General features: G+C 33.2%; 1 protein-coding gene across 1 annotated transcript; it reads left to right on the top strand.

Moving 5' to 3' along the window:
• The first annotated feature begins 11060 nt into the window (after positions 1-11060).
• On the top strand, positions 11061-11582 carry LOC149910131 (uncharacterized). Its single transcript, XM_090107330.1, has one exon. The coding sequence runs from the start codon at positions 11081-11083 to the stop codon at positions 11516-11518; it is 438 nt and encodes a 145-aa protein (XP_089963456.1). The 5' UTR covers positions 11061-11080; the 3' UTR covers positions 11519-11582.
• The last annotated feature ends 965 nt before the right edge of the window (positions 11583-12547 follow it).

Genomic DNA, 12547 nt, shown 5'->3' with positions numbered 1-12547 from the left:
AATTAAAACCCCATTTTAACGTCCATTATTGAACACAATAAGCAAATTAATACTATTCGATTGACTATGTAGATGAATTTAAATATAAGAGTTTTGGAAGTCAAATACAGAAGGCCATAAATTTGTCTTAACAAAGCGAAATTTATTAAAATACAGAATTTACAGCGTCCCTTTGAGTTTATAAATATTTATTGCTACGATATTTCAAATTGGATCCACGTATTTATCTTTAGCCACCAAACAACTTAAATGTTCTAATAATTATGTATATTAATTTTACTTATCTTCATTTTAAATATATATGTATTTAAAAGTTTTTAAAAGTAAGTAACTATTTCATAAAAGAGAGCGTTTGTACCGAGCTCTCGTGTCAGAAGTGAAACTTCTTTGTCAAGATTCAAAGATACCAAAATCGTCGCCTTACTTGATGGTATTACCATGACGCGACCTTGAAATTTTACTCTCAACGTACCTAAAGAAGTTTCGCTTCAAAAATATTAAAAAAGCCAGCTACGTGCTTTCATTGTTTGAATGTATTTCAACATATTTATTCTAAAAAAATTACAATTGCAAAAAGAAGACATTTATTTTTTTAATTATATTACAAGTTGGCTTTGCACTAATAAACTAACACTTGCACAATCGTCCAATTACGACAAATTCATAAAGAAACTGTATTAAATGTAATTCTCACGCTACATTTAAATATTAACATAAGGTGTGATTCACACAAGAAATCATTAACATACAGCATACGGTTTCATTCCACGGTACTAAAAAATGTGACTAAGTAACTTATATTTCAATTTTAGTGCATTTTTCATTACATATTAATCAATATAATCACATATTTCTAGAGAAAACTGATTTATATAAATCAACTATTTTGCTTAGGTTCATGTTATACAAATTTCGTAAAAGATCTCAATTTAGAAGGAGTAGTCTGAAAAATAATATGAAGCAATGTAGGGTGGGTCTACAACAACGAATTGACAGACAAATTAAAACAGAGCTTGCGTATTGTTCCACGTTGTTAAAAGTGTATTCTAAGCCTAACTTATTCTATTATAAAGGCTTATAAAGTGAATTACTTGACCTAGAATCATACTGACCTCTCGCTACTAAACTGTTATTTCTTAGTCGTCCAAGGTTGTTTATTTTATATGCAGTTTTGTTTATAATAACGTTACTATCTGTTTATCTACCGTGCAGTTCTTAAGAAATCTTAATTTATGGATATTAACAGGAAAAATATAAATTGTAACCTGATTTTCAAAGTAGTAAAATATGATGTCGAAACTACAGCCCCGGCCTAGAATTGATTCTGTTAGAGCAATATTTAATTATTATTACCTAAGTTATTACTACGAAAAATCATATATTTAAAAAAATGCCATAAATAATCAGCCCTTTAAGATAAAATTGGGAAAAAAATCTAGATTGGATTTAATTTTGTGCTATATGTATGCACCAGTCTTTATTTACTAAGCTTAATTATATTTAAAATGCCACCATAACACTAATCTACCCAAATATAAACCATAGCACAAAGAGACAAACCCTATTTACTTTACCTTGTATTTATCTCCGTATTTTTACAACCAAATCATACATATTCAAAATTATATTCTCAACGCGGACGTATCAAAACAGTCCATCAAAATCAATTTATTCAAGTCGGCAACTGTGTGATTTTTTCCTCAATGTTTACATCCAGTGGCTAGTTATAATTTAATGAACAAAATATCTGGGGCGTTAATAACCGTCGTCCAGATTAAACAAAGAAACGGCCTTGGTGCCGGCGCGTACGCACACTCCCGCCGAGATGTACGGCTAGCAGAAAAAGTCAAAAGGAAAAATTTCGACTGCTCCACAGAAAATAGTCCATAAAAATCTGAATACTTTAAGTCTTAGAAGAAGCACTCTTTCTAATTCATAACTTAATTAAACATTAATATGCATTCACTTGAATTCAAATTAAATATTAAATAAATAACATAAATACTTATGATTGCAATGGACGAATGCATGGATCAAGACAGCTTTTAGAAGAAAACGAGTTAATTACTTCAAATATATGTACTGTAAAAACATAGATATTATAAAGGATACCATTGCTTAACTTATTTTACGTTGCTGTCTGTACCAACCGGTTCACTTTCAATCCGCATTCCGTATAAAGCGCTGAATCATGCGCAGTTCCAGTGATTATGAAAATAAGGCCGGATGTACACCCGACGAGTAAGAATAATACAGCAAACGGAAACTTTTAAAGTTTTATTTTTACGTCATATTGTGAGAAATAAATAAAAAATATTTCAAAAGAACAGGTTTTATTACAATTTCATAAAGAATATTACAAAAATAATTTAATTTCTGCTACATAATTTCCCACGCATTACATAAGTATAAGAAAAAAGTGAAGTCCCATGTCATCATTTATACACACTCATGTTATACATCTGTTTCACTGATCGATTTTCTTTAGGGACAAGTAGGTGATCAGCCTTCTGTGTCCTGCCAGACCGAGACATTTTTTTTCTTTGTCTCCACCGACCACCCAGGACGGGTTCGATTCCCGGTGGAGACAAATTCCTCGGTGCTACGCTCACGCGTCAACCACTGTACCAAGGAGGCGGTCAGTAGTAAATATAAGAGCTATGGCTTATTTCTGCTTATAGAGCAAAATATATAAAGATGATTATTACGTTAAATGTTTAACAAAACATTAATTTCAAGTTTAGTAAATTCCTACAATGCGACATAAAGCGGTAAACAAAGACCAAATTGTATCTCCGTCTTCAGTTAGGTCAAACCATAACCATAGAGCAAGAGAAAGTAATAGCTTACTTTATTATCTACCGAATTTTGCAATCATTTCTCAACCAGAACCAAGCCCTACAAAATAAGAACATTACACAGAAATCTAATAATAGCGGCTTCACCCGATTTGTCTAAATCTCTAAATCACTCTATCTATTTCAAAAAACCGCATCAAAATCCGTTGCCTAGTTTTAAAGATTCAAGCATACATAGGGACACAGGGACATAGGGATATATGGAATAAATAATAAATAAATAAATTCAACTTTTCAGTAATAGTTGCTTACAACATATTTAAAGAAACTCGTATGTGACCGGCCTACAGCGTGTGTACTACGTTCATTCATGCTCATCTTGGTGTCACCGACCGAAGATGAGCCATGCAAATAAACTTCCTTGAACCTCGACACAGAATAAGCGAAATAAATTATGTTTATTTATACCAGATTTGAGATATAAATAAAATTGTTGACTTGGGTTTTTTGTAATAATTTTGGTGATATTTCTACTTATGGAGTTTTGGTAATTGGATGATGGGGTCCTAGGTTTATAGGCTATCATTGTTAATCATAGGAAAAGATAATATGATAGTACACAGTTCAGCTGTATAAAAGCTCAAATTGCTATACTACCTTGACATAATATTGTTAAAATAAACTTTATTACCCTTATGCAGAGGGATGATCATAGAAATCTAAATAACACATTGTTATTTACATTTCTATGGGTGAGATGGAGTTAGTATCAGATCGCTTATCATGGTAATTTCTAGATCGTTTTCATAAATTGCAAGTATTCCCTAATTTTTATTACTAACAAGCAATAACCTGCTAGTCACAACGATGTGAAAAATTCTTTCCCATAGCCACACTATGAAATATTATATAACCTCCACATCCAAACATCTGTAATTACCTTCGTACAGTTCGCAACACGTGACAATATTTCTCAAGCTCATCTAGGTCTTTTGTGATTTCATCTACCATAGTATGAACGTGATCTTATGTATGCCAGCAAACCCGGCTTAGAAAAGCTCCTTACAAAGAATTTAAAGATCTTTATAAGAAACGTGAGGCCTTAAAAAGAACCAATGCCATATAAGAAGACAATATTAGACATAGAATGGTGTTCCGAATTAGAAAACGCAATTCAAATAATTACTAATAATTAAGTGTAACCTTGCTCTACAAAATGGCATTGTTTCAATGATTCTTATTATACGATATGATAGAGCCTTGGCGTCTGAAACCGTTTGTCCTGTCTCTTTATTCAATTATGTGTCCAATATTTAGTTCATTTTAAAAATTATGAAGGTTATGAAAAATAATATGAATAATTATTTATCTATACGATTGGTTGCGGTTGGTTATAAAATGCGTAGATAATGTAAATTATTTATTACCTGCACGCTCTAGCTACTTACTCTACTCCCAGGTAAATCGGAACACAAACAAAATGTTAAAAATATATCCTAAGTTACTAAGGAATACTGTCACTTGCTGCTGTTGAAAAAAATTTTAAAGTCGGAAAAACAAAAACAGAAAAATGTGGCTTCTTTATTAGTAACTGGATGTGCTCCGCGGTTTTACCCGCAGTACTCCACTCCTGTTGTTCTTAGCGTGATGATAAATAGCCTATAGCCTTCCAAAAAATGTTATGACGATTTAAAAGTGCTTTTACAAGAAGTCTAATTGAATAAATAAATGTTTGAGTTTGAGTTTAACCATTAATTTGCAACTACATACTACATACTGTATAAAGGATGTGTATATATATCAATCGTCATTAAGGAATTTTAAGTCATTGCTAAACCGGAATGAGGTCGTTAGTAAGCTTTGATTGAATCTTGTCTAGTCATTCCTGTGATTTGAAAATGAAGCAAAGCAATGCTAGTCGTTAGTCATTTTGAAGTCAAAACCGATTCTAAATTTTATTGTTGATTCTTCTCTGTAAAAACATTTACCACCGATTCGGAAAGCAGTATCTATGGAGAAGAACCGGCAAGAAACTCCATACTCCATAAATATACAATGAATGTGGATACAACTTGTGTTTTTTCGTGTCTGTAATGATATAAAAAACCTCTATGGACTAAAAATAATTATTAAAGTGTGGATAAGTTGGATATTCATCCGATCTTATAAACACGTTAAGCAAGTAGCATTTATCTCATTCTACATAGAAAAGTCAAGTATGTGAACTAATTTTAATGACAATTTTGAAGAAATAGGTTCACCACGAGCGAGAGTATAAACATAGTAACATTTTTTACATACCCATGATAATAAATTATGACAATTTACTAACCTTTTCCTCATAACAATTTTATTCATATAATTTGTAGACCATTAACGTATGAAATTAAGACTATTTTAATGGGTTACCTCTGATATTAGTACGAGAAAGATTATAATCTATTACTTGTTTTTATGTAGTACCGGATTAGCTTCAAGGTTGAATCATTTGGTGCATGTTTCATTATTTCCTTTTGTCTTATATTTTTATTTGCGATATTGCATAAAATGGCTATTTTATTAAAATAGATTATTGATAATTAGTTAAAAAAATATGTCAAGCAAGATATGGAAAATAATATAGAATTGATTTAACAATACTTTACTTGAATAATTCGACCTGGTGGTTTTGAGCTCTGTTTAATTTCATTGCCATAAAATAATATTGTTGAATAGAAAAAAAATAGCTCGGTATATATATTTTTCAAAGATCTAATGAGTTTTTGTTGCAACAAACCCAGCCTTGAGACTTCTTTCAGTGATTTTTGATATAACTACGCTTGAATAGTTTCGGTTTTCGCCTTTTACACAGTGAATTTTTCTACATGTGAATTTTTCATCGGGGTTTTCAACTGGTTTTTTTGTAAAATGACAAAGAAAATGTAACAAGAATGTTAAGTCACTTGATTTTGAGGACAAAACATTTTATCATGTCAAAATGCAATGACTAATTTAATACAAAAAAAAAACTTTGTAAAGCCGACCTTTGCATGTTATACGTCATGTAATTAACTTATCTATTATAATAAACCAATTTTTTAATTTCCATTGTAGACAAAAACATTCATACTTACATGTATCATTTTTCATTTATGATTTATATTCTTTGCTATTTACATCTCGTTTATGAAGCCAAAAAATATGAACTTGTACAAATATTATTTACTAGCTTCAGCCCACGACTTTGTACGTGCATTCCCGTTTTTCCCCGTTCCCGCAAGAATTTCGGGAAATCCTTCCTTAGCGGATGCCTACGTCCTAACATCTACCTGCATGCCTTTCAGCCGGATACGTCCAGTGGTTTGGGCTGTGCGTTGATAGATCACTATAGAAGTCACCTTTGAGTTTTATATATATAGATTTAATTCATTCGCAAACTGATGTAAGCCCATAATATTTCACAGACATGCATGCCTATTTATGTAAATCACTGTATAAGAGATTCATATCATACGCATATAAGACTTAGGGCGCTTGTGCACTTCAAGGAATTTTACTGTCCGGCATTCCAATTTTTTACGGTCCGGTGTGGCATGAAAAAACCGATGAATTGCTTGTGCACCTGTCCGTCTTTACTCGGATCAGTGCGGTACATTTCAAGGAAGTTTGGCGGTATAATGCTATCATAAATGATTGTTTTTGCATTTTACAAGAAACGAGTAAAAATATAGAAGGTGAAATATTATATTACTTCGTTATAATAAAAAGTAAAGTTCCGTAAGAGATTTAAAATGCGTGTTTCACTTATTTATTTTAATCGGTGACGAGGAGCTAAAGCTATTCCCACTTGAACTTTAACTTACCAACACTTACTTAGATAATAATTATAGGTCACAAAAAACCATCCGGAATAGGGAAAAGTAAAATGTCGGACAGTAAAATTACGTATAGTGCACAAGCTAGTATATAGATTAATGGCGTGCCATACCGGACCGTAAAAAATCGGAATGCCGGACCGTAAAATTCCTTGTAGTGGACAAACGCCCTAAGGGCGCTTGTGCACTACAAGGAATTTTACTGTCCGGCATTCCGATTTTTTACGGTCCGGTGTGGCATGAAAAAACCAATGAATTGCTTGTGCACCTGTCCGTCTTTACTCGGATCAGTGCGGTACAGTTCAAGGAAGTTTGGCGGTATAATGCTATCATAAATGATTGTTTTTGCATTTTACAAGAAACGAGTAAAAAATATAGAAGGTGAAATATTATATTATTTCGTTATAATAAAAAGTAAAGTTCCGTAAGAGATTTAAAATGCGTGTTTCACTTATTTATTTTAATCGGTGACGAGGAGCTAAAGCTATTCCCACTTGAACTTTAACTTACCAACACTTACTTAGATAATAATTATAGGTCAATGCTTGGTCAATGTATATAAAATAACAATACCGACTTCTCAAATCTCATTGCCAACTAAAATAAAGTAAAACAAGAGCTTGCTTTCAATTGGCATATGCAGTAAAAACAGTAAAATCCAAGCAAGTGGGCATTCCAAAACAATTATACCTACAGCGACTCGTAGACACAAAAAACCATCCGGAATAGGGAAAAGTAAAATGTCGGACAGTAAAATTACGTATAGTGCACAAGCTAGTATATAGATTAATGGCGTGCCATACCGGACCGTAAAAAATCGGAATGCCGGACCGTAAAATTCCGAATTTTACTGTCCGGCATTCCGATTTTTTACGGTCCGGTATGGCACGCCATTAATCTATATACTAGCTTGTGCACTAGACGTAATTTTACTGTCCGACATTTTACTTTTCCCTATTCCGGATGGTTTTTTGTGTCTACACTCTACGAGTCGCTGTAGGTATAATTGTTTTCGAATGCCCACTTGCTTGGATTTTACTGTAGTGGACAATTAATTCCTTTTAGTGGACAAACGCCCTAAGGGCGTTTGTCCACTACAAGGAATTTTACGGTCCGGTATGGCACGCCATTAATCTATATACTAGCTTGTGCACTATACGTAATTTTACTGTCCGACATTTTACTTTTCCCTATTCCGGATGGTTGTGTCTACGAGTCGCTGTAGGTATAATTGTTTTCGAATGCCCACTTGCTTGGATTTTACTGTTTTTACTGCATATGCCAATTAAAAGCAAGCTCTTGTTGTACTTTCTTTTAGTTGGCAATGAGATTTGAGAAGTCGGTATTGTTATTTTATATACATTGACCAAGCATTGACCTATAATGATTATCTAAGTAAGTGTTGGTAAGTTAATGGTTAGGGAGCCAGGTGCAAATTTGGTTAACTATTTCCTCTCAAGAGATAATTCGTCAGACGCATGAGAGTATAGTATTATAAAGCCTCGTGAACGTCAGCTGGCGCTCGGTTGGGGGGGTGAGCGGTTGTAGCCTCCCACGCACATAGGAAAAAAAATACATTCATTCATTCATTTCCTCTCAGCTAAAAATTTGTCAAATTGTAGCTAACCCAATATCTCAACGAAAAAAAATAGTCAGCTGGTTACAACATGGTGTATTATACGTCAGCTGGTGTCTCGAACATGAAAGTTAAATTTAAAGAAAAATTTATTTTCCGTTATTTCCTCTCAAACAAAAATTTACCTGATGATAGCTTATATGTAACTGTGGATAAATATATATGTCAGCTGGCTGTATCTTGGTGGAAAAACCGTCAGCTGATACGGGAGGCTACAACCGCTCTTCCCCCCAACCGAGCTCCAGCTGACGTTCACGAGGCTTCATAATACTATACTTTGATGCATTTTACTAATTACCGCTTGAGAGGAACTTGGTCATAAAATCTGCTGCTGGCTCCCGGACCATAAAGTTCAAGTGGGAATAGCTTTAGCTCCTCGTCACCGATTAAAATAAATAAGTGAAACACGCATTTTAAATCTCTTACGGAACTTTACTTTTTATTATAAAGAAGTAATATAATATTTCACCTTCTATATTTTTTACTCGTTACTTGTAAAATGCAAAAACAATCATTTATGATAGCATTATACCGCCAAACTTCCTTGAACTGTACCGCACTGATCCGAGTAAAGACGGACAGGTGCACAAGCAATTCATCGGTTTTTTCATGCCACACCGGACCATAAAAAATCGGAATGCCGGACAGTAAAATTCCTTGTAGTGCACAAGCGCCCTAACGAGACAACTTATACAGGCAACCAATCAAATCCACCACTCTTTTAGTATACCGTCTACGATAATCAGTCTTACTACATATAACATAAAAGTTATTTTCCCTTGAAGCGATTTCGCGATGTCTACCAGATTGAGGTCGTGATGTTTTCGGCGATGTTGCAAGTTCAATGCCACGGTCAGGTAATCTCGCGCATTTCGTAATACATATTACATAATGGATCATCAGAAGTGCCGTGAGCTTTTGAGAATTTATAACACACACACAAAAAACACGTTTATAAACAGAGTAGGAGGGTTCAAAATAAAACAAATTTATTTATTTATCTGTTGAACTCCATATCTTTATTCTGAAAATAGAAACTAATAACATAATTTTAAAAGTGAAACGGGGTTTCTAGTCGTCTCTTCTCTGAAGAAACTGTTTTCCGAAATATAGAATTTTGTATTTTTATGATTCAAAAGTTAAACTACTGGATGAATTTATGTTTGGGTTAAATGAGAGGAGTGCAGTTTCTTTTTGATAGGAAATTTTAGTAGTGACAACTACTCACATAGAAGGTATAATCCATCACACTGATATAATGTTATGTAAATATAAATAAATATATAAATGTAATTTTCTTTATAAGCAATATTTGCCATTCAAACGAATCGTCACTACATAGTATATAACAAAGTCGCTTTCTCTGTCCCTATGTCCCTTTGTATGCTTAAATCTTTAAAACTACGCAACGGATTTTAGTGCGGTTTTTAGTAGAAAGAGTGATTCAAGAGGAACGTTTTAGTATATAATTTATTAGGTATTAGACAAAGCGGGCGACGCCGCGGGCGGTAAGCTAGTTGATAAATAAATAAACGAATACATATACAATTATAAGAAAATTTTCTTTATAAAAATCATTTGCCATTCAACCGAATCGTAAGATATAATTAGGTCTTCACATTGAATGAAAAGTAGCTCTGATTGAATTACCAACGTAATCTAGACCTACAATAGTTTACAAACGTTCTAATCCACAAGATATCACACATATCACATTTATATTACGAAATACGGTATCGATTTTCATTTCTTCATATATAAAATGAGGAGATTTTGTCTTTTAATCACACTCGTCTTTTGTTCAATTGTGAGAACACATCAATTAATAATCAACATGGTTTACAAGGTAATTTATTTATTTAATTATTTATAATATTTCATATTTACAAAATAGTCACAAAAAAAAGCTCTGAAATGAGACATTTTTAGCCTAAAAATACCTTACAGTTTAACTTGCCTATGATAAATAAAATTTTCAGCACATATTAACCAATTTAAGAATATTAATATCACTAATTTCCGTCATCAATCATTGTTAAAAATATTATTTATAGCATATATTTCAGTCATCAAATAATTCAATTATGAAACCGCTTCATTTAATCACCTTTTTAATTTTTGATTTCTTGCCCTTAAATATTAATATGAATTTATTTTTTTTTCCTTCAGCAAATAATTGTAATCCCTTGCATCGTTCAATTAAATCGATTCTGAAGTAAAAAGTATATAAACAAGCATAATCGCGGATTTACTGACGACAGTAAATGGATAAATTTGTCATCGCCTCAATTTTATTTTAACCTTGTCCGGTCTTTGAACTGAGATCGAGGTTTAAGTCATTTTTGTATATTTTTTCGTTTATTTTTTGCTCTGGGCTATTCTAGTGACATCAGTTTATTAAAGATCAAAATTAGTTTCGCAAGTAGTAAAAACTTACAATGGGAATGAATGAAACGATATATTTAATTTAATTTTAATGTTAAACGCACTTCCGCATTAAATAGTAAGGTTTTTATTTTTCATTTTATAAAATTATCACCAGGAAAAGCTAAGGTTCTATAGTTATTTTAAAAAACTTATTAGGAACTTTAAGGAATATTAACTTCTATTGAGATCTCAACTATTTCTAAACATATTGTCCTTTCATCATCATCATCATCATCATTGGCCCATACGCGTTCCCACTGCTGGGACACGGGCCTCCTATGAGGGTACAGGTATCGTCCTTTACTAACATAAAAATAACTTATTTCGTTTATTGTCCACAGCTAATCATCTTCTCCGCCCTCTTCATGTCCGCCATGTGCTCGTTCCTTCACCCAGCGCCAATCCCGATCTTTCTAGAAACTTACCAAGAGCCACCGAAGCCATACGACTTCTCTTACGAGGTGAACGACCCCCACACTGGTGACGTCAAATCCCAACAAGAGAGCAAGCGTGGTGATACAGTCCTCGGCCAATACTCGGTCATCCAGCCCGATGGAATCAGAAGAACTGTTGACTACCAGGCCAATGATTTAACTGGTTTCTTAGCAACCGTAAACAACCAAAGGCCACAGGTGAACCAGCACCAAGAACAGTACCAGGAAGAATCCACTCGCCCAACTACTGCCAGCTCTGGAAGCAACGATGGCCAAGCTAGCCAAGGATGGCCAAGCCCCAGCTCAACCCCGCCAACTATTTCTTTCTCCTCTGTTCTCCACCCCTACCAAAACAACCTGTGGCTGTAAATTATTGAAGACGATGTGCATCTGACCTCGCAAAATGTACCTGTTATTATTATATAAATATATTCTGGCACTCGTAGTTTAAAATGATTTTTATTCCGAAGAATAATACCCTTATAAAAATATACAGATGCAAGGAACGAATTGAAATACAAATAACAACATAAATTTAATATCAGATTGGTATAATAATTCTCCACATTTATTATCTTTTAAATAAAAATATTAAAGCCTGAAATATAACCTGTCAATTTAATATTTTTTTAAATAATAAAACATAATCCATATTAATATGCAAGTAGCATTTTTAATAAAATTCATTATATTACATACTAGCGGTCCGCCCCGGCTTCGCCCGTGGTACATGTACTTACGTTTTCTCTACATAACAACCATCCTCGTACTTCAAGGAATATAATAAAAAAAGAATTATCTAAATCGGTTCAGCCGTTCTCGAGTTATGCGCTTACCAACACATTTTGCGATTCATTTTTATATATAAGACTAGCTGTTGCCCGCGACTTCGTCCGCGATTACGTCGTTTTTCGTCATTCGTCGTTTAAAAAAATACGTGACACTTTATTTTTGAATGTTCTTAATTGTCTCTTATAAAATTTAACTAAATTAAAATTGAACACTGATAAGAAAATCTTAAAATCGGAGGAAATCGAAAATCTGAGGAAAACATGAATGAATGTGATTTAAATTCTACATTACTTAGTATTTCAAATAATAATCTAAATTAAATGTAGATTAACAGTTTGAGCGCACCGTTATAGAATATATTGTACCTAGTTATGCAGCCAAAACCCGCTGACTCTATATTTTAATAGTTTACATAAATAGTAATACGTGCAGGAATGTGTTTACTTTGTTGCAGTGTTATGATTTGTAAGGGAATGATTATGGAGAATCGCCCACTCGACCGCGTCGCGACGACATCCTTAATCGTTTCCAAGAAGACGAGATCTTCATACCATGATATTGTTTTAGTCTAAGTTTCGTCAGTTATACTCTAAGCATCTCACTGTA

This window comes from Colias eurytheme, chromosome 2, assembly GCF_061535395.1.
Source record: "Colias eurytheme isolate Ceu_HAF_F1 chromosome 2, ilColEury1 Martin Lab GWU primary, whole genome shotgun sequence".
Classification (NCBI taxonomy): Eukaryota; Metazoa; Arthropoda; class Insecta; order Lepidoptera; family Pieridae; genus Colias; species Colias eurytheme.
The sequence above is the reverse complement of the archived record's forward strand: the minus strand, read 5'-3'. Positions and strand labels throughout refer to the sequence as shown.

Excerpts from the sequence above, each read along its gene's own strand:
- LOC149910131 (XM_090107330.1), top strand. The coding sequence starts at position 11,081 with ATGTCCGCCATGTGCTCGTTCCTTCACCCAGCGCCAATCCCGATCTTT.